Source organism: Rhinatrema bivittatum, chromosome 17 (genome assembly GCF_901001135.1).
Source record: "Rhinatrema bivittatum chromosome 17, aRhiBiv1.1, whole genome shotgun sequence".
Taxonomy (NCBI): Eukaryota; Metazoa; Chordata; class Amphibia; order Gymnophiona; family Rhinatrematidae; genus Rhinatrema; species Rhinatrema bivittatum.
The window spans coordinates 52,332,315-52,355,457 of record NC_042631.1 but is presented as its reverse complement, the minus strand read 5'-3'; the positions used below and the strand labels follow the sequence as shown (position 1 = coordinate 52,355,457).

General features: G+C 44.3%; 1 protein-coding gene across 2 annotated transcripts in view; it reads left to right on the top strand.

Annotated features, from left to right (window-relative positions):
* The window catches only part of CHKA (choline kinase alpha), a 253,917-nt gene that overhangs the window by 219,751 nt on the left and 11,023 nt on the right, over positions 1 to 23,143 (top strand). For both annotated transcript variants that reach the window (XM_029583212.1, XM_029583211.1), the window contains 2 exons: positions 9,975 to 10,081; positions 10,291 to 10,372. In XM_029583212.1, coding sequence (XP_029439072.1) covers positions 9,975 to 10,081; positions 10,291 to 10,372 — 189 coding nt within the window. The remainder of the gene's footprint in view (positions 1 to 9,974; positions 10,082 to 10,290; positions 10,373 to 23,143) is intronic.

Here is a 23,143-nt window from a genome sequence, read left to right as displayed (position 1 = left end):
TAGCAGGACTAAATTAGCCATAACACGTTTGATGTCATCTGGTGCTGAATGGACCCATCGCTCTAGCCTAGTAAAAGTTTACGGAGCATATACATAGCCTGGATGCACACTGCCTCATGAGTCTCTCCATCTTTTTTACCCAGGCTACCACATGCATGTGGCTTTGATTTTTATTTAATTTTTTTTGTCCTGCCTTATTGTAGCTTAATTTTTATTTTTCTACTACTATCTCAATAGCCCCTGAAAAAGCACTTTTTGATGTCCTGTCATGACTGGGGGATTGAAGAAGCAAATTGTTAGTGGGTTCAAAGACTGTGACTGCCAGATGTCTGTCACAGTTGGCCACATTTGTTAAGTACTTGGGCCCAAACAGTGAACTGATATCTGCAGCTGCATGTTCCCCCAGGCCCCTATGAAACTGGGCCTGGAAGATGGAAGACCTCCACAAGGTGCATCATGACTAACTGGGGCCAATCTTCTGAATCCTTGGGCTCCTATTGGACCAAGTCAAGCAGAGGCTCCTCTTGCACCCTCTAGGAGAGAGCTCCATTGTAGACACAGAAGTACTAGGCACCAGAGTTGGAGCAGTCCTTGGCACACTTGAGCCCCATCTCAGACAGAGCTTAATTGTGCATTGAGTGAAATAATTTCTTCCAATTTGTTTTAAATGTGCTACTTGCTAACTTCATGGAGTGCCCCCTATACTTTCTACTATCTAAAAGATTAAACAACCAATTCACATTTACTGTTCTAGTCCCCTTATAATTTTGCAGACTCCCATCATATCCTCTCCCCCCCCCCCCCCCCCCCCCCAGCCGCTTCTTTAAGCTGAACAGCCCTAACCTCTTGAGCCGTTCCATCCCCTTTATCATTTGTCTCACTTCTCTATACCTTCTCCAGTGCATCCATATCTTGAGATCTGGCAACCAAAATTGAACACAGTACTCAAGGTGTGGTCTCACCATGGAGCAATACAGAGGCATTGATATTCTCTGTTTTATTCACCATTCTGTTTGCTTTTTTGACTGCCTCAGCATAGTGAGCTGCTGACTTCAATGTATTGTCCACTATGACACCTAGATCTTTTCCTGGGTAGTAACTCCTAACATGAAACCTAATATCGTGTTACTAAAGTTATGGTTATTTTTCCATATGTGTATCACCTTGCACTTGTCCACTTTAAATTTCATCTGCCATTTGGATGCTCAGTCTTGCAAGGTCCTCATGAAATTTCTCTATCAACTTGTAATTTTAACTACTCTGAATAATTTTGTCATCTGCAAATTTCATCATTCACTCATTTTTCCCCTTTCCAGATCATTTGTAAATATTAAAACGCACAGGCCCAAGTACAGATCCCTAAGGCACTCCACTACCTCTCTCCATTGAGAGAACTGACCATTTAACGCTACTATTTCCTGTCTTTTAACCAAAGGTACATTGCTTCCTAGCCCATGACTTTTTAAATTTTTCTTAGAAGCCTTTCATGGGGACTTTGTCAAATGCTTTCTGAAAATCCAAATGCACTACGTCTATCGGCTCATCTTTATCCACATGTATTAACCCTTTCAAAAAAAGCGTAGCAGATTTGTGAGGCAAGACTGTGTCCCATTATCTTTATTTTATTTGAGTTTTATATACTGTCATTCGGTAATGCCATCACAATGGTTTACATATTTCAACAGGGGGATAAAAAGGTTATATATTTTCAAAAAGGGGGATCTATATATAGGCAACATCATCAGGGTAAAGGTAGGGAAGATGTATAGAGAGGGGGTGGGAATAGATACAGTCGGGTTAAAGTACAGCAGGTAGGGTAAAGAGGAGTGATGTAATGTGGAAGTTAACAAGCTAAGGGAACGTATGAGTTATCAGCTGGAGGTGGTTCGGAGTATTGTTCATGAAAACTGAGCAAGTTAAAGTTCATTTGGGAGTTCAGTTGCTGAGATATTGTGAGAGTTTGGGTGTCATTGTAAGCCTTGAAGAAAAGCCAAGTTTTCAGATCCTTTTTAACCATGTCTGTCCGTTTTTTGTTTTTTTCTTTAGAATAGTTTGCATGATTTTTTCCAGCACTGAAGTTAGGCTGATGAGTCTATAGTTTCCCTGGAGCCCTTTTTAAATATCAGTTTTATTGGCTACCTTCCAGTCTTCAGGTACAATGGACAATTTTAATGATAGGTAATAAATTACTAGTAACAAATGTAGTAATAAATCTGAAATTTCATTTGAGTTCTTTCAGAACCCTGGATTATGTTCCATCTGGTACAGGTGATTTGCTACACTTCAGTTTGTCAGTCTGACCTATTCCAGGTTCACCATGACTTGGTTCAGTTCATCTGAATTGTCTCCCGTGAAAACAGTCTCTGGAACTGGTATCTCCCCAACATCTTCATTTGTAAACAATGAAGCAAAGAAATAATTTAGTCTTTCTGTAATAGCCTTATCTTCCCTAAATGCCCTTTTAAGCCCTAGATCATTCAATGGCCCAGTTGACTCCCTCGCAGGCTTCCTGTTTTAGGTATATTTTTTAAAGTTTTTGTTTGTCTTTACAGCCAGTTTCTTTTCAAATTCTCTTAGGCTATCTTATCAGTGTGTTAAATTTATTGCCAATGCTTATGTTTTTTTCTATTTTCTTCTGATGGAATCTTTCCAATTTTTGAAGAATTGTTTTTGGCTAAAATATCCTCATTTCACTTTTTAGCCAAGCTGGCACTCATTGGGCCTTCTTCCCACCTAGCTTAATGTGTGGAATACATCTGGACTGTTCTAAGACTGTATTTTTAAATGTCCATGCTTGCTGTACACTCTTAACCTTTGTATCTGCACCTGTCAGTTTTTTTTCTAACTATCCTCCTTTTATCAGTCTCCCTTTTGAAAGTTTAGTGCTAGAACTATAGATTTACTTGTCCCCCTACCAGTCATTAATTCAAATTTAGATACAATAAGTTGCCATACTGGGTCAGACTGAGGGTCCATCAAGCCCAGCATCCTGTTTCCAACAGTGGCTTATGCAGGATACAAGTACCCAAGAAAGAGATCTAGGTGTCATAGTAGATAACACATTGAAATCGTCTGTTCAGTGTGCTGCAGCAGTCAAAAAAGCAAACAGAATACTGGGAATTAGAAAGGGAATGGTGAATAGAACGGAAAATGTCATAATGCCTCTGTATCGATCCATGGTGAGACCACACCTTGAATACTGCGTACAATTCTGGTCGCGGCATTGCAAAAAAGAAATAATTGCGATGGAGAAGGTACAGAGAAGGGCGACCAAAATGATAAAGGGGATAGAACAGCTTCCCTATGAGGAAAGACTGAAGAGGTTAGGACTTTTCAGCTTGGAGAAGAGACGGCTGAGGGGGGATATGATAGAGGTGTTTAAAATCATGAGAGGTCTAGAATGGATAAATGCAAATCTATTATTTACTCTTTCGTATAATAGAAGGACTAGGGAGAACTCCATGAAATTAGCATGGGGCACATTTAAAACTAATCTGAGAAAGTTCTTTTTCACTCAACGCACAGTTAAACTCTGGAATTTGTTGCCAGAGGATGTGGTTAGTGCAGTTAGTATATCTGTGTTTAAAAAAAGGATTGTATAAGTTCTTGGAGGGGAAGTCAATTACCTGCTATTAATTAAGTTGACTTAGAAAATAGCCACTGCTATTACTAGCAACAGTAACATGGGATAGACTTAGTTTTTGGGTTCTTGCCAGGTTCTGATGTCCTGGATTGGCCACTGTTGGAAACAGGATGCTGGGCTTGATGGACCCTTGGTCTGACCCAATATAGCATGTTCTTATGGTCTTACCAAACATTAACTAGATCCCATGCTACTAATGCCAGTAATGAGCAGTGGCTATTCCTTAAGTCAACTAATAGTTTATGGACTTCTCCTCCAGGAATTTGACCAAACCTGTTTTAAACCCAGCTAAACTAATTGCCTTAGCCACATCCCCTTCAATGAATGCCAGACTTAATTGTGCATTATGATCACTATTGCCAACTGGCCCCATCACCATTACCTCCCTCACCAAATCCTGTATTCCACTAAGAATTAGGTCTAAAATAGTTCCCTTTCATTGATTCCTGAACCAATTACTCCATGATGCAGTCATTTATTACATGCAGGAACTTTACCACTCTAGAATGTCCTGAAAGTTCATTTACCCCTTCAATATTGGAGTAATTGAAATCTCTCATTTACTACATTGCCAAATTGGTTAGCTTCCCTTATTTCTCTTAGCATTTCATCGCCCGTCTTATCATTTTGGCCACGTGGATAGTAGTATACTCCTATCACTCTTCCCCCGGAGAGAGGCAAGGTATGAGGAGCTGGAAGAGCTGCAGCAGGGGCAGGCTAGGCAGCAACAATGGTGGTGAACAAAGAGGCTGATTAGGCAGCAGGAGCAAGAATGACAACTGCCAGCAATGCATCAAAGCAATTAGGGCAAAATGTAGGGTTGTCTACTAGCTCCAAATTTTCAGGATAGGCTGATCCAATCCTGGTTTTACACCACTGCTTGTATGGAGTTGTAGTTCTGGTGTGTCTGAGTTCCCCAAGAAAAGCAAGACTACATCTCCTTGATGGCTGTGGAGAAAAACCAGGACTGGATCAGCCTGTCCTGAAAATCTGTAACCAGTTGGCAACCCTAACAAAAACTATACCCATCGTTTACCGTGCGTGCTTCAGAGGTTTCTTCAGATATCCTCTGACTCTGAATGTATGGGTGAGGTCTGCAGGTAGGTGATCAGTCAGGAGTATCTGTGCAAATTAGTCAAAGCTGAAAGAACAGGCTGCATTTGAACAGTCTAGGATTGTAGCTTTTAAATCAGAGTAAACTGTTTTCGCTCTATACTATCGCAATATGATGTGGTGAATAACTGAGTGTCATGATATCTTACTGCTATGTCCAAAAGAGCACTATTCATAAAGTAGAAAGGAACACAGAAGAGTATCTGATATATTGGAAAAAGGAGGAAGGACAGAGGTGTGCTGTAAGACTGAAAGAAGACCAGGAGCAATGTATGGAAAAAGATGAAGAAATAAAAATATTAAACATTTCAGGAAGGAAAGGATAGTGGACTGTCTATAGTCCAGGGGGTTGCAAGATCAGAAACATGGCTTTACCAGAGGAATGTCATATCAAACAAACTTGACAGACTTTTTTTTTCGATTGGGTGACTAGAGAATTAGATCAAGGAAAAGGGGTTTACGTGGATTTCAGCAAAGCTTTTAATGCTGCTGTCACATAGGCTCATGAATAAAATGAGAAGCCTGGGAGTGGGTCCCAAAGTGCTAGTGGCTTACAAATTGGTTGATCGACAGATTACATGTAATGGTAAATGGAGCCTACTCTAAAGAGAGCAGTGATAAGTGGAGTGCATCAAAGAGAGTTCTGTAACCTCTTATGTTCAGCATCTTTGAGGTTGTATTGCAGAGGGATTTGAAGGAAAGGGGATTTTTAGCGGATGGTGCTAAGATCTGCAACAATGGAAACCCTTGAAGGAGCATAGGGAATAAGGGATCTAAGAAAGCTTGAAGAGCAGTCAAAGCTTTGGCAGCTAGGATCCAATGCAAAGAAGTGCAGAGTCAGGCATTTGGTGTGCAATAATCCAAAGAAATTGTATGTGATGGTGAGAGAGAGACCTGGGGGTGATATTATCTGACGATTTGAAGGTAGCAAAGCAATGTGACAAGGAAGTAGCTAAGATGAGAAGGATGCTGGGCTGCATAGAGAGGCACAATCAGCAGAGAAGATATTTGGTGAGGTCTCTCCTGATGTACTGAGTTCACTTCTGGAGACTACATCTCGAAGTATAGAAACCAGATAGAAGTGGTCCAGAGAAGGGCAACCAGAATGGTGTGGTGTCTGCTTTGAAAGATTTAAGATGAGACTGGAAGTCCTAAATATGTATACTCTGGAGAAGAGGATAGATGGAGAGATATGATACAGCAGAAAAAGACCAAATGGTCTATCCAATCTGCCCAGCAAGTTTCTTATGACAATAATTGCCACTCTGCAGTTTACCCCCATGTTTCTGTTAAGGGCTTTTAAATACCTGAAAGGTATAAATGATGCACATGAACCAAATCTTTTCCAATAGAAAGGAAGTGTAGAACTTATCGCGAAAGTTACACCTACCCGAGCCAGGCGTAACTTGCGCGCGCCGGGCCGGCTGCCGGCGTGCCATGGTCCGGTCCGGGAGCTGGTCCGGAGGCCGCAGCCATGCCCCCATAACATCCCCGATGATGCGCCGACTGCGACGCGCCCCGGCCGCAACACACCCCGACACGCCCCCGATGACGCGCTGGCCGCGACATGCCCCCCCGAATGCCCCCAACACGCCCCCCCCCCAGGAAAGCCCCAGGACTTCCATGCGTCCCAGGGCTTTCCGTGCGCCGGCAGCCTATGCAACATAGGCTCAGCGTGCGCAGGGGGAGCTTGGAGCAGGTTTTCGGGGGGTATGCACGTATCTTATGCACGTACCCCTATGAAAATCTGCCCCTCTGTATATTACACAAACTGATTTATGGAGAGCAGACGGAATGGCTTAACACTACTATTAGATTACATGTACCTCAAAGGAATTCACGTTCCGCAAATAAGGGTCTCTTATCTCTTCCTTCAGTTCACTCAGCGCACTTAAACAACGTGAGAGAAAGAGCATTGTCACTGGCAAAATTTGGAACATGCTCCCAACCAGGGAGTTGAAGGGCCGGGTTTTTTATTCACGCTTGAACTTTTTCAAATTGATCTCAATTTGAAAGAGTTCAAGCGTGAATGAAAAACCTGGCTTTTTAACGAGGCATATTCAGCTTAACAGCCATCCTTTTATCTCTTTTGGGCCTGGATTCACTAATGCTGCAAGGCTTAATGAATCCCAGCGCTAACGGGGGGCGGGGGAGGTGAAGCGGGGGGTGGTCCTGCGCTAGCCGGCAGCAATCACACCACCGCTGTGCGATCGCTGCCGGTGACGAGCCGAATAACTACACCATAAAAGGTTTAGTTATTCGGCATGAAATAGGCAGTGAAAAGGCTCCTTACCTTTTCACTGTCGGCGCCGTCTTCGCGGAGTCGGCCCCAGTGATGCCCTGACTCCTCCTCTTCCAGGGCTAACTGCCCCCCGATGTAGCTAGCGCAGGCCTGCGCTAAGCTTTCTAGCTATCGCACACTTGCGCTGGTAGCGCAAGTGTGCGATAGCCTTAAAAAATAAGGCCCTCAGTTTACTCTCTCTCTCTCTCTCTCTATATATATACACATGCTAACTTTAATTGCACTATTTGATATTTTTTTATGATTATTGTTTTAGGATAGTCTTAATAGTGGCTAGTATGAGTATATATTTTATCTATCATTTCTTAATTGGTTTTATTTGTTTTTTATTTATTTTTTATTTATTTAAGTTTTTTATATACCAACATTCAAGACGACAGTCCCATCATGCTGGTTCACAAGAAACAGGAGTGCAAAATAATAATAAACTTAACAACTTGAACAATAGTGCAGAAAAAGCAGTTACATGTAACAAGGAAAAAATAGAACTTGGAGTAAGAAGGAACATGCAGATCAGATAATTACATATAATAACATTGTAAGAGGTGGCTATTAATGATATTGCTGGCGATGTGTGTTGATTGTTGGGAGTTAAATAATGTTGGAATTAGGAAAGGCCTGCGTAAACAGCCAGGTCTTGAGTCTTTTCTTGAAGGTTGAGATGCTGGGTTCCATTCTAAGATCTGGGGGGATGGAGTTCCATAAGGTAGGACCGGCTGTGGAGAAGGCCCGATCTCTTAGCGTAATGTGTCTAGTAGTTTTGGCTGGAGGTACTTGAAGTGATCCTTTGTAAGCATCTCTTGTCGGTCTTGTTGAGTTGTGTAATCGGAGGGGGATATGAAGATCATTTGGGGCTAGTTGATGGATGTTTTTGAATATGGTGAGAATGGCCTTGTAGATAATTCTGAAGTGGATGGGTAGCCAGTGGAGGCCCATTAGGATAGGGGTTATGTGTTCTCTTTTCCTGGTGTTAGTGAGTATACGGGCGGAGGCATTCTGGACTATTTGCAGTGGTTTGGTGTGTGATGAGGGGAGACCAAGCAAGATGGTGTTACAATAGTCCAGCTTTGCGAAGATGATTGATTGTAGAATCGTTCTAAAGTCATGTGTGTGGAACAGAGGTCTTATTCTTTTCAGCACTTGGAGTTTGTAAAAGCAGTCTCTGGTGGTTTTATTGATGGTAGCTTTCAGGTTCAGGTGATTGTCAATTAGAACTCCTAGGTCTCTCACTTGTGTAGTATTTGGTATGGCTGGATGAGTGGTTGTGAAGGAGCTGTTTTCTGGTGTGATGAGTAGAAGTTCCGTTTTTGATGAATTTAGAACCAGGTTGAGGCTTGTGAGGAGCTGTTTGATATTTTGGAGGCATGTTAATAAGGTAATAAGGTAATAAGTTAATAAGGTAAGCATAGCTCTCTGCTTCAACGGCAGGGGAGAAGAAAAACTGATACTTCACGCATATCCAGCATAGCTCTCTGCTTCAACGGCAGGGGAGAAGAAAAAAGGATTCGCACTCACAAAGCGGGGAGTAGCTGGCTTGTTACGGCGGTTACTACCCCAAACCAAATAAGCCTGATACTTCACTTTCAATGCATATCCTGCTTCAACCGCAGGGGAGAAGAAAAACTGATACTTCACGCATATCCAGCATAGCTCTCTGCTTCAACGGCAGGGGAGAAGAAAAACTGATACTACACGCATATCCAGCATAGCTCCCTGCTTCAACGGCAGGGGAGAAGAAAAACAACCAATAAGGGCTGAATAACACAGTCTGGGTAAAACAAATAAACATGGGTGTAGCTTGCTTATTGCGGCGGTTACTACCCCTACTACCCCTAACTAATCAAGCTTGATATTTCACTTGGTTGCAGCTCCATCACTGCTCTCTACATTAATGGTGGGGGTGGAAGAGAAATAGAACCAAAGAGCTAAGAGAAACAGATAAGTATGAGAAAAAAATGTGAAGCTTGCTGGGCAGACTGGATGGGCCGTTTGGTCTTCTTCTGCCGTCATTTCTATGTTTCTATGTTTCTATGATATAACTCCAAGGAGATAAGACTAACAATGTCAGGAAATATTTCTTCAAGAAAAGTGTGGTGGATGCATGGAATACCCTCCTGGAAGATAACATGAATAACATTCAAAAGGGCATGGGATAAACAGAGGATTTCTAATGGCTAAAGGATGGGAATGAAGAAAAAGAGTAACCTATTGCTATCTTTTAGATGTATCATTTCTGAATAGAGGTAGCTTGCACAGAGTCGCAGTGACTACCCAAGCAACTTGAGGCAGACTGGATACACATTTGTATCTGTATGTGCCATCATTGATTGTGTTACTATGTTGTGGATTTGGTAGAATCATGTTCTTTTGTTTTCCTCTTGGCTGAGAGGAAGGCATTATTTAAGGTCATTGTTTTCATTTTTAAGAACTTTCTTGTGCATGTTTAATTTGAACATCTGATAAGATTCTTCACTCTGAATCATGCCCTCCTTATCATGCTTGACCTGTCTTGACTTTTAAAATGTATATGAACTAATTAGAGAAATCCTGCACCATTCTTGATAAATGCTGTCCCTATGATGTTTGTGGATAATGAAATTAGCTTCCCAGGAATGGACTTGCTTCTTGCTTTTGGTTTGCACCAGTAGTGTAAGAGCAGTAATGGACGTCCTCTTGGACCTGTATGTATAATGCTTGCAGCTGTTTCTGCCCCAGCAGGTTTCCCACTGGAAGGTGCCATACATGCCTGGGTTCTAGCATATATAGCTTTGTTTGCACAGGAGATACTGTAATGATGGCACATTGCTGCTATGGGTGTATTGAAGACAATTCTGGCCCACTTGTGTGTGTGTGTGTTTGCATCTGAAGTAAGAATTATTTTTCTAGTTAGTAATTGTGATTATTTCCTTTTCTAAGATTCATTTTATCTCCAGTTACATGGCTGAGTTCCAGGCTGGATTTGAGAACATTAGTAATGAAGAGAAATCCAGAATTGAGAACGAGATGCTGGTGGAGGTAAACAGGTAATGGTATATGTTTACCACTAGTCATTCTCTGGGAGCACTGAGCTGCTGTGCTAGAATGTAAGCACGTGAGACAGCCACATTGCTGGCCTTTAGATAATATTCAGGGAAATTGTAAGAGTGTGTGTTCCTTCTCCTAGATAGCTGTACAACATGTCTTGGTGGCTTTTTTTGTTTTTTTAACCATGTGCTTTGTTGTATCATCTTAGGTTTGCTCTGGCATCCCACTTCTTCTGGGGACTCTGGTCAATTTTGCAAGCCAAGATCTCCACCATTGAGTTTGGATATCTGGTAAGTGCCTGATCTGGGGTTCAAGTGACCTGTTCCTGAAGTATGGGTTGGGGTAGGAATAAGATACTTGCCGCTTTAATAGTGCAAATCAGTACAAGAGAGGGGGCGAGGGGAAGAACTTTAATATGGGGTAACTATTTTCATTGTGACAGTTTTGGCAGGAAGGAATAGGATATCCGTTAACCGTGATCATCCCCATGAGAGGGGGCAAACAACATAAGTGTTATGCTAGGTCAGAGGGTCTACCAAGCCTCGCATGCTGTTTCAAACAGTGGTCATTCTGGATCTCTAGGAAGTATTCAGATCTCAGTAAAGTAGATCCAATTTTTGTTGTCCACTCCCAGGGATCTGCCATGGCATTCCCCAAGTCTACCTGGCTTATAATTATTTATGGACTTTTCTTCCAGGAACTTGTTCAAAGCCTTTTTAAACTCAGCTATGCTAGATGTCTTGACCACATCCTCCAGCATCAAATTCCATAACTTAATTGTGCATTGAGTGAAAAAGTACTTTTCAGTTTATTAAAATCTATCAGTGTAGTGTCATGGAGTGTCCCCTAGTCCATATTATTTGAGAGAATAAATAATCCACGCCACTCATGATTTTATAAACCTCCAGCATAACCATGTGCTGCTTTGTATCTGTCATCTCTTTTCCAAGCTTAAGAGACCTAATATAAATAATTGAATACAGAAATGTTAAGCAATTCACATTTGGCTTTAAGTTCTTGCATAAAAATAAACCCATTATCCACCAATAACTGGCCCTCATTCATAATGCCCCTATCATTCCACGTGTAGGTTTTATAAAACATGTAAGGACATCATAATTATTCCACAAGAGGAAGAATGAAAAAGAAATGGCCTAGAAACAGCAAACCAAATATCCAACACGGGAGCGATTTATTGGATGGTCATAATACAAATTATTCCTAGTTTGTTTTTTTTTTCCAGTGCTCTAAGAAAATGTGAGGTTCTTAATACTATTTCCTTCTCCATCTGTATCCAGTGCTTTACAGACATTTCATGCAACCAATGAACAATACTTTTCAACAATACAGCCCAACAGGGGCGGCTCAAGGCAGGGACCACATGCTGCCGAGCCCACCCCCTCCTCCCCCCAAAGACTCACCAAAACCCCTGGTGAATCCAGCAGGAGGCCCGGGAGTGATCTGCCACTAACCAAAATGGCGCCGGTGGCCTTAAGCCCTTACCATGCGACAGGTGCCGGAACATGGTAAGAGCTAAAAGCCACCAGTGGCATTTTGGTTAGTGGCAGCCGTCTGTCCAGGAGTGGCACCACCAGGGGTTTTGGCAAGTCTTAGGGGGATCGGGAGGGTGATGCGATGGGTGAGGCAGGGGCTGGGCAGAATTTTCAAGGGGCAGTTTTAATTTGGAGAATGGACCTGTCCTATCAATATCAGGATGGCATACAATATTAAAATCCTTCTCCTTGCCCTCACTACCTTCAGACTCTACAGCAAAGCAAAGATCCATAAAACACTGGAAAAGAAAACTAATCTGTCCAGTGTTTGAAGAATATATATATAACCTTGCTCACTTGAAAAGTAAAATTCTTAGCCAACAAAACTGCAAATACAGATTGCTTGGAACTCACTGATTAAAAATAGGTATTCCTATTAAAATTTAACTGCCTAGCCTCCTTAAAATGAATTTCCTGATATAACAAAACTTTTTTCTATAGAGTTCAAATCCTTCATATTAAGAGAAAAACTAAATCACACTATTGCCATAAGCAAAACAGTGTATAGCAAAATAGATTCTGTCAAAGAATGAGAAAAAAGGGTTATCAAATGTAGAAGTACAATACATCATCCCACACACCAATCATATCACCCTAACACCATAAGAAATATCCCAGTAGTATTCCACCAGTGAAGCCCCCAAGGACACAACTGGAATCCATGAATACAAAGGATCACAGAATCACCCAAGCCTCCCTGTAAAAAAAAAAACAAAAACATTATACTCCCACCTCAGTAAAATAGATGTTGACACATAGTAACATAGCAATGACTGCAGAAAAGAACCAAGTGGGCCATCTAGCGTGCCCAGCAAGTTTCTTAAGGTAGCCTCTGCTACACCATGCAGGTCACCCCTGTGTTTCTCTTAAGGGTAACAACTGCTGTTCTATGCAGTTATTCCAAACCTTATGATAACCCCGCTTCCATCCTGTCTCTATCATTTTTGAGATGAGGGCTCCAGAACTGAACAGGTTTTGTTTTTTTTTGTTTTGTTTTTGGTTTTGTTTTTTTTTTAATTGAGTTTTTTTTAAATCTAGGCTTAAACACATTTTAGATGTTGTTTTTCATACAGTTGTTTAGGCCTCTGTACCTCAGTTGGTAGATTACAGCAATATTGTTTATCTTGGCTTGCCTACTTCATCCTTTAGACATTCAACTTTTACAGAAGTCTGCCAGACTTATTACAGGAAAAAAGTGCAGAGAGCACAGAACTCCAGTCCTAGCTAGTTTACACTGGCTACCAATCTTATGGGTCCAATATAAAACTGCAACATTGACTTATAAATTGATTTCATCTGATAAATCACCATGGGCACATGCCCATTTGTTGCTATCGTAGAGCACATGTAGGGCAATAGACTATTAGACATACTTTCAGCACATCGCGTTAGTCTGTCTGTCTGTCTAACTAGAGATTGTACTTTCTCTGTTGCTCGCCAACATTTTGGAACACTCTACCAGAAGAGAGCAGGCAACTAGATTGTTTTAAAACATTTAAGTTGATGCTCAAGACCTTTCTCTTCTAGCAGGCCTTTTGCTGCTAGATTTGTTTTCTGACTTACCATCAGAGGTTTGGTTGTAAGGTATTCTGGTTCTTTCATTTTATAACATCTTATTTTTTTTTTTTTATTATGCATTTCAAAATACAAGACAGCAATACCGCATGTCACAGATTGGGTACAAATAGTATTACAGGCAATTTCCATTCCTATACTATACTCTATTTAAATCAAGAAAATCTGCATATTACAAACTTTTTCTAAGAGAAATAATATAGGTTAGAACAAAACAAAAACTAACCCCCGTTATAAAGTAATAGGAGATCCAAGGTGTAATTAGAGCAAAAAAGAAGAAGCATTATTGCTAAAACATAAAGCATAAAGCAGGTAAGCAGTGCTTTCAAATTATTCCCTTTAACTGATATCAGCAAGCTCTAGGTAATTTTGCATCAATAAACTTTCGTAATTCAAGCGGTTCTAAAAACACAAACCTCTCACTTTGGAATTTAACCACACATTTACTGGGGTAATAAATCATAAACTGAGCACCAAGGGTTTTCACCTCTTGGCCCATTAGAAGAAATTTTTTTCTACGTAGTTGTGTGGTTTTAGTTATATTTATTTTATTTATTTATTTTTGGTTTTTATATACCGATGTTCCTGTATAATATACATATCACACAGGTTTACAAGGAACTCAAACTGACGCCTCAGTGGGCAGTTTACATTGCAACAAGATAACAATATAACAGATAATATGGGGGGGGCAGCGGAACTTGGCAAAGGATACAGAGATTAAGCATAAATAGCTAAATAGAGGTAACTAAATATACAAAATATACAAAATACAGTAAACAATGTACATAAGGTGAGTTGGGTCAGATATATATATATATATATATATATATATATATATATATATATATAGGGTTAGGGTTAGGGTTTGCAAATATAACAGATAGAGATAAAATGCTGAGGTTATCTCTTAAAAACAGAGATAAGAAGTTCCTGGGTCAGAAAGTCTGGACATACCCTGATATAACTGACCCAACTCAGTTATATCATATATATATATATATATATATATATATATATGATATAACTGAGTTGGGTCAGTTATATCAGGGTATGTCCAGACTTTCTGACCCAGGAACTTCTTATCTCTGTTTTTAAGAGATAACCTCAGCATTTTATCTCTATCTGTTATATTTGCAAATTTCACACATAACGTCCCCCGTTGCTCTACTTGATCAGTCATGCTTTGTTCAAGAAATGCTGTTATATTTTCCATTTCCTGTTGTTGTTGTGATCCATTTTTTTTCCGGTTCTTGATCTTTCTTTTCCATTTTCTTTTGGTTTATGAAGAAAATCTTCTCCATCACCAGTATTTCTCCTGGTGTTAACATCAAGACTTCTGAAATGTATTTTTTATACATCTCATAGGTGGATATCAGTCTGATACTAGGAAAATTTAGTATCCTAAGGTTTTATATCTGGCTTGATTTTCCAGCGTCTCAGTTTTCCTTGAATTTGCATTGTCTCCAAGTATCAACCCATTTTGGGCTTTCTCTATAATTTCCACCCGATTTTCAAGGGATTGAATCTTTTCTTTATGCTTTGATATTATCGGATCAATCTGGGTAACGCGATTCTGCATTTCTATCAGCGTTTTATTTGTTGTTTCAATAGATGACTTTAAATCAACAAGGACTGCCCACACATTTTCCAAAGTAATATTATGCATTTGTGGAACACTTGAAATTAGATTTTGACTCACTGTTCTCTCCGTGCAGTCACCATGCCTCTCTCTGGAGGCCTCTGCACGTCCTTTGCCTTCTTCCGGTGTTGAAGTTAGAGGGGATCCTTCCCCTCTATTCTCTTGGCTCGCCTCCTCTCCCATCGGATTTCCCTCGATGGAGTCGGGTAAGTCTGGCTACTCCGGTCTGACTTCCGTTCCCAAATCCAGGGATGTGGCAAGTCCTGGAGGCAAAGGTTTAGAGGGAGCCCCGGGGCTTAAGGAGATGTTAAGGCCTAGATGCGTCGACGTTTGCTCTCCGTCAGCGCATACAACGGCCGCGTCTCCCGGGGTATTTTCATTGCTTGGTAGAAAGAAGTTCCCGATTAAAGGCTGAAATGAGGTAGGAGTCTGGGCTGTCGGGGTCTCTACCCTGACTCTACCTTTCCTCTTGGTGTGTGGCATTATTTTTGCAGGAAAAAATCTTTCAGCTCAGGAGCCCTCCTCATACACGTCCTGCTACCAAGACGCCATCTTGGATGTCATATCTATAACATCTTATTTTTACTCTATCAAGGCTGGTTTATATTAGTTTCTATTAGTATCTATTGGTTTTATGTATTATAAGATTTTTCTGTTTTTCTTTATTCTCATTTAATTATGCTTGTTTTAAGTATATCACCTTGTATTTTTTAGGCAATTAAGACATTTGTAATAACAATGATAAAAAATAAAGATAATAAAAACAGCCTCCTGCATATCCCAACCTGTCAAGGCTATCAGAGCTTAGTAATCAGAGGCTGCCTTGGAGGGAAGGTGTGTACCTGGAGAGGCAAGGCCGAGCCATGATAGTGGAGTTCATGGGCTGGACAGGAGCCAGGAACTCTGGAAACAAGATCATTAGGCAGGAATACTGAGGTCAGACGGATAGCTCTTCTATGAGGCAGATACCTAGAAGATTGGTTGGACCGGGACTTTGTGCCTTCTGAGCATGCCTTATATGTTGGTGTCAATTTAGGGCACACCCAGAGCTGTTCCTATTGGACCACTGCAGAGACTTATCTAGCTTGACATAGTATAGTGGATAAAAATACTAGTATTCCTAGAGAGTCAGCAGCTTCTGTAACTTTGTTTTAGGTTCGCCAACTGAAAGACCCAGGGCCATGGGTTCAAATAGAATATATCCCCTATCTCTGGGTGGGCTCTGGACACTCCCAGAGATACAGTTCAGAGTAGACCTAGCTAGATTTTGTCAGGCTGGAATCGGACCAGCCTGGGGTTTAGAGCTGGAACAAAGTCAGAAATAGTTGCAGTCTCAGGGGCAAATGCAGTGAGTCCAGTTGGGGGCAACTGGAGCAAGGTCCAAAACTGTATAGAGGGCTGATGTTGAATTCACCGGTGCAGAAGCAACTGGACCTGCAGCTGTAGAGACCGGTGCAAGGACAAGAACTAGAATTGAAAAGGCAGTTCCCTGTACTTACCAGGATCAGTCCAGACTGTTGGGTTATGCCTCCCCTTCAGCAGATGGAGTCAGAGAAAAGCTGAAAAGCACCCCCTAGATATACTGGTGTGCCACCTGCGATCCCTCAGTATTTTCTCTGACTCCAGCAGATTGAGAGGCATAACCTGCGGTCCTGTTCTGGTTAGGTTTGTGGTCTGGGAATTCCAAATTTCAACCGATTTTAGTGCATATACTGGCGAGATCAACTGGTTTCTCCTTAATTGGAGATTCTTTTTAAAAAAAAAAAAGTCTTTGTATGCTTACTGTGTTTGGTGTAGTGTTCGCAGCGTGCAGGCAGGTCAATTGGCAGGCAGAGAGGGCATTGCCCCTGACTTACCCGGAGCTAGTGTCCCAGTAGTTTGGGGGGAGAGCTTACCGGTGGGCCGGTCACCCTCCCCCCACGTTTCCAGGGTCTCGAGCTCTGAAGAGGGCTTCAGTTTGGTTTTCTTTAAATAAAATAAAATAAAATAAAGGGAGATATAGGCACTTAAGCCCTGTTAGGGACAGGCAGTGTCCTCTAAGTTACAGCCCCGGCCTGCCGCGCTTTCTACTGAGGACTCCGGAGGGGGTGGCTGGCTCACCCGGCGCGCGATTGCTGTTAGGATACTTGCCTGCTAGCTTTGCTTTCGAGCATTTTTCCTGCTGCCTGCTTGTTTTGTGTTGGCGGGCCGGTCCCCAGATGCCACGATCTTCGGCCTGCACGGCCTGTGGGGGGGGGCGGGGGCACGACTCTCCTGAGAGGGTCTCTGCTCCCGATGTCTTCCTGGGGGCGAGGGACCCTCTCGGGGGCCAAGCGCTGGCCGCAGCGGATTCTCTCTCCCCTTCTCAGCGCGGCAGAAGAGAGTGCAGGGCTCCCGAGCTTCGGCCCCGCCTCCCTTAGTCAGGGGGACGGCGGCCATCTTGGCCACGCGGCAGGCAGGGGAATCTGCATCAGAGGAGGAAGTCTCCCCTCCTCCTTCACCACCTGCCTTAACTCCACAGAGCACGCCCGATTCGGAGGCGCATCTGCCCCCCCTCCCTCCCGGCCCGCGGGGGACAGTCTAAAGAGGTCGGGGTGCCTTTTTCTCCACGGTTTGTGCTGTTAATGCACAAAGCCTTTTTAGAGGCAGAAGCTGGTGTGGAGGTGGAAGGTCCTCCTCCACCAAAGATCCCCAGGGCAAGTTTAGATATGGGGAAGGCTGGGGCTCGCGACCCTCGTCCGCAGGGGGGGTGCCGGAGGTCCGGAGGCGCCGGACCTCGCTCCGGACTCCCCGGGGGCGCCCAGGTTGGATGTCCCTGACGGGCAGGGGGCTGTGGAAGGAGATGACCCCCAGGTGCTCAGGTTGTTTGGTAAGGATGAGGTAAGCTTTTTAATACTTCATGTTTTAAAGGAGTTGGAAATCGCAGCCCCACATCAGGAAGCTGACATGTCCACAGGGGATGTGGCTATGGCGGGCCTGCGGGCCCCCCGCAAACTTTTCCATTCCATCACAAAGTTTTTCAGATTTTGTCTAAGGAATGGGACCTTCCAGAGGCCTCTTTGCGAGTAAGCAGGGCTATGGACAAGCTGTATCCCCTGCCGGCGGAAACCTTGGATCTTCTCAAGAACCCTTCAGTAGATTCGGCGGTCATGGCCGTGGTCAAACACACTACCATCCCCGTCTCGGGGGGGGATTGCGTTGAAGGATCCCCAAGATCGGAAGTTGGAGATCTTATTGAAACGCATCTTTGAGGTTGCGGCATTGGGGGTCCGGGCGGCGGCTTGTAGCAGCCTCGTACAGAGGGCCAATTTGCGCTGGGTCCAGCAATTGCTTACAACGCAGGAGCTTCCTCCCGGCGAGGCGGAGCAGGCCAACTGCATGGAGGCTGCGGTCGCCTATACAGCGGACTTCGGCTCGAATTATGTAGTCTGCGGTTTCCGCTAGGCGGCTGCTGTGGCTCCGTTGCTGGTCGGCGGATGCCTCCTCTAAGGCATGTTTGGATTCTTTCCCCTTCAAGGGTAAGTTGTTGTCTGGGGATGAGCTGGATCAGCTCATTAAGGACCTAGGAGATAATAAAGTGTATAAGTTGCCCGACGATAAGCCCCGTCAGTCTCGGTCCTTCGGGAATTCCAGAGCTCGTTTTCGGGGTCAGCGGCGGTTCCGCAATGGGAGGGGTGGTTCCTTTTCCCAAAGACAGCCAGCGACAAGGTCCCAATCCTGGACTCCTTCCTTTCGCGGCAGGTGGCCACAGCGTTCGGGACCCTCACAAAGTTTTGTCCCCAACAAGACTTCGCAATGAAGGCGCGCAGACCCATTCCTCTCTTCCTTGCATCGGGGGTCGGCTGTCCCGGTTTTGGGAGGAATGGGTCAAGATAACTTCAGATCAATGGGTTCTAGATGTCATCCGCCACGGTTACGAGTTGGATTTTGCTCGTCCCCTCCGGGATCTTTTTATGATATCGCCTTGCGGTCCTCTGGAAAAGCAGCAGGTTATCACTCAAACTTTGGACAGATTGCGGTCTCTGGGGGCGGTATTCCCAGTTCCACCGGCCGAGCACAAGACTGGCCGGTACTCCATATACTTCGTGGTTCCAAAGACTGAGGACGCGTTCAGGCCGATCTTGGATTTAAAGAGCGTAAACAAGGCTTTGCGCGTTCCTCGTTTTCGCATGGAGACGTTACTGCTGTTATTGCGGCTCTCCACAAGGGAGAATTTTTGGCTTCTTTGGACCTGACAGAGGCGTATCTTCATATAGGAATCCGGGAGCATCATCAGAGGTACCTGAGATTCATGGTGTTAGGGAACCATTACCAGTTTTGTGCCCTCCCGTTCGGATTAGCAACTGCTTCGAGGATGTTCACCAAGGTTCTCGTGGTCGTAGCAGCTTTCCTGCGCCGTCAAGGAATACTGGTCCATCCTTATCTCGACGATTGGCTCATCCGGGCGAAGTCGGAAGCATTGTGCAAACGGGCGGTTCGGCTGGTGGTACAGCAACTGAAAGCGTTAGGTTGGGTAGTCAACTTCGCGAAGAGCCGGCTGGAACCAACCCAACAGTTGGAGTTCTTGGGTGCCCGATTCGATACCTTGGTGGGCAAGGTTTTTCTACCACGTCAGCATATGATCAATCTGATGACGCAGGTGCGGAACCTGATGGACCTCCCAGTACCTACGGCCTGGGACTATTTACAGGTCATTGGTCTCATGCTTTCTACTCTGGAAATGGTGCGGTGGGCTTTTGCGCATATGCGGCCTTTACAAAGAGCGCTCCTTTTTCGTTGGGATCCCAAGTCTGAGGATTACGGCATGGAGTTGCCATTGCTGGAGCCGGCCCGTTCCAGTCTCACTTGGTGGCTAATTCCGGACCACCTTCTGCACGGGGTGGACTTAGAGCCTCCGTCTTGGATGGTAGTGACAACTGATGCCAGCCTCTCTGGCTGGGGGGCAGTTTGTCAGTCCCGAGCGGTGCAGGGGACGTGGTCTGGTCACCAAGCCACCTGGTCCATCAATCGACTGGAGACCAGGGCGGTATGGCTGGCTTTGCGTCTCCTCCTTCCAATGTTACATGGTCGAGCGGTGTGAGTTCTGTCGGACAATGCGACCACGGTGGCGTATATCAGTCGGCAGGGAGGCACAAGAAGTCGTCCGGTGGCAGACGAGGCGTCTGTGTTGATGGCCTGGGCGGAACGTCATTTGTCCCGCATCGCGGCCACCCATATTGCAGGCGTGGACAACGTACAGGCGGATTACCTCAGTCGCCAACTCCTGGATCCAGGGGCGTGGGAGCTGTCGGCCGAGGCGATGTATCTCATCACCCAGCGTTGGGGGGTCCCGCACCTGGACTTGATGGTGACTCGGCTAAATGCAAAGGTGGCGCGGTTCTTCAGCCGAAGGCAGGAGCACGGGTCGGACGGCGTGGATGCTCTGGTGCTGCCGTGGCCTCTTCACATCCTCCTATATGTGTTTCCTCCGTGGCCCCTGGTGGGAAAGGTGTTGAGGCGCATAGAATCCCATCGGGGGCTAGTGATTCTCGTGGCTCCGGAGTGGCCGCAGCTTCCGTGGTTTGCAGATCTTGTCAATCTGGCGGTGGACGGGCCACTACGATTAGGTCATCTTCCGAATCTCCTTCGGCAGGGTCCATTATTTTTCGATCTGGCGGATCGCTTTTGTCTGGCGGCTTGGCTTATGAGCGGAGGCAGTTGAGAAAAAAAGGTTATCCGGACACGGTCATTGCCACTCTCCTTCGGGCGCGTAGATCTTCGACCACGCTTACTTATGCTCGAGTATGGAAGGTGTTTGACTCATGGTGTGGTGTCTTGAAGATCTCGCCACGACGGTCTTCAGTGGGGCATATCCTTACGTTCCTGCAGGAGGGTTTGAAGAAAGGTTTGGCTTATAGTTCTCTTAGAGTTCAGGTAGCGGCTCTGGGTTGCTTGAGAGGTAAGGTCGAGGGGTTCTCTCTTGCAAGTCACCCAAATGTTGCTCGTTTTTTGCGTGGTGTTAGAAACTCGCGCCCTCCGGTGCGGGTGCCCTGTCCTTCCTGGAACTTGAACCTGGTGCTCCATGGTCTCTGCGCGGTGCCGTTTGAGCCCATTAAGACGTCCTCGTTGAAGGATTTAACTCTCAAAACGGTGTTCCTAGTGGCCATTTCATCAGCGCGTCGTGTTTCGGAACTGCAGGCTCTCTTGTAGGGAACCGTTCCTGCGGATTTCGGAGTCGGGAGTCTCCTTACGCACAGTACCTTCCTTCTTGCCAAAGGTGGTTTCGGCCTTTCATGTTAATCAGACTGTGGAATTACCTTCCTTTACAGAAGAGGAGCTCAGGTCTACTCAAGGTTGGGACTTGAAGCGTTTGGATGTCCATCAGGTGCTCCTCAGGTATTTGGAGGTGACTGAGTTTCGGAGATCGGATCACCTGTTCGTGTTGTGGAATGGTCCCAAGAAGGGTCTTCAGGCATCTAAGACTACTATTGCTCGATGGTTGAAGGCCGCAATCGCGTCCACATACATTGGATGTGGTAAGGCTGTTCCTGATGGCCTGAAGGCTCACTCTCTACGTTCTCAGGCGACTTCGTGGACTGAAAGCCAGTTTGTGTCTTCACAGGAGATTTGCAGAGCGGCCACTTGGAAATCCTTGCATACATTTGTGAGGCATTATCGGTTGGATGTCCATCGTCCGTCGTCTGAGTCTTTTGGAAGCAGTGTCATTCGAGCGGGACTCTCGGGGTCCCACCCCATTTAAGGCGGCTCGGGTACATCCCAGCAGTCTGGACTGATCCTGGTACGTACAGTGCTAAAAATTTTTACATAGAATCCTTGGCCTGCTCTCACACACTGAAGTCTACTTCAAAGGAAAATTAGTTTTTTTACCTGATAATTTTCGTTCCTGTAGTACCAAGGATCAGTCCAGACGCCCGCCCAAGTCTGTTTGCTGAGAGTCCGCTCGTGTTTGTTCTGCTCTTGCAGGTTTTTACCTACAAGCATTTACACAATTTCACCGGTAAGTTGTTTGAGTGGCATTCTACTCTACTGAGTTTTTTGTCATTCAAGAGAGTTCCTGTGTTTACAGAGTTACTGTGTTTGTCGTTCAAGGGAGTTACCGCTTGATCTGGTCAGTGGTTCTTATAAAAAAAAAAAAAAAAGCATAAAGTATTGGCGGAAGTGTTTATTTAGTTCCTTCTGCTTTGATATCGCATATACTGAGGGATCGCAGGTGGCACACCAGTATATCTAGGGGGTGCTTTTCAGCTTTTCTCTGACTCCATCTGCTGAAGGGGAGGCATAACCCAGCAGTCTGGACTGATCCTTGGTACTACAGGAACGAAAATTATCAGGTAAAAAAACTAATTTTCCTTTGAAGTAGACTTCAGTGTGTGAGAGCAGGCCAAGGATTCTATGTAAAACTTTTTAGCACTGAAACATCTGGCTCTGCTGAATGAAATTAGGATAAATAACAGTAAGGATGCAATTGTGATTTCAATTGATATCTGTGCTGCATTTGAAACAGTCAATCATAGTCTCTTGCTGTCATGTTTTTACATGAGATGGAAAAATCTGGAATAGTTTGGAACTGGTTTGGATTTTTTTTTTTTAAAGGACTGGCATTCATAGAAACATAGAAATGACGGCAGAAAAAGACCAATCAGCCCATCTAGTCTGCCCAGCAAGCTTCCACACTTCTTTTCCCATACTTATCTGTTTCATCAACCACTAAGTTCAGGGCCCTTGTTGGTAACTGTTTGATTCAAATTTCCTGCCATCCCCTGTCATTGATGCAGAGAGTAATGTTGAAGTTTCATCAAAATTGAGCATAAGGCTTAATGGTTAAGGGTAGTAACCGCTGTATCAAGCAAGTGACTCCGATGCTTATTTACCCAGATTGCACAGATCAATGCCTTGTTGGATGTTGTCTGAATGTAAATCCTGTTTTCCACATTTCCCCCTGCCGTTGAATCAGAGAGCGCTGTATATGCATTCAAAGTGATGTATCGGGCTTAATTGGTTTAAGTTAGTAACCACCGTAATAAGCAAGCTACCTCCATGCTTATTTGTTTACCCAGATTGTGAAGTTCAGTCCTTGTTGGTGGTTGTTTGAATGCAAATACTCTTTTCCACATTTCCCCTTGCCGTTGAGCAATGTTGGAGTTGCATTAACCATGCGAAGGCTTATTGAGAAAGGGTAGCAATCACCAGGTAGTAGCCTCCACTCCAGTAATCCACCCCCATGGCTCTTCTCTTCATTCCCATCCTCTAGCCTTTATGGATCCACAGGGGCAGATTTTCAAAGGCTACGAGCGTAACATATGCGCGTAACC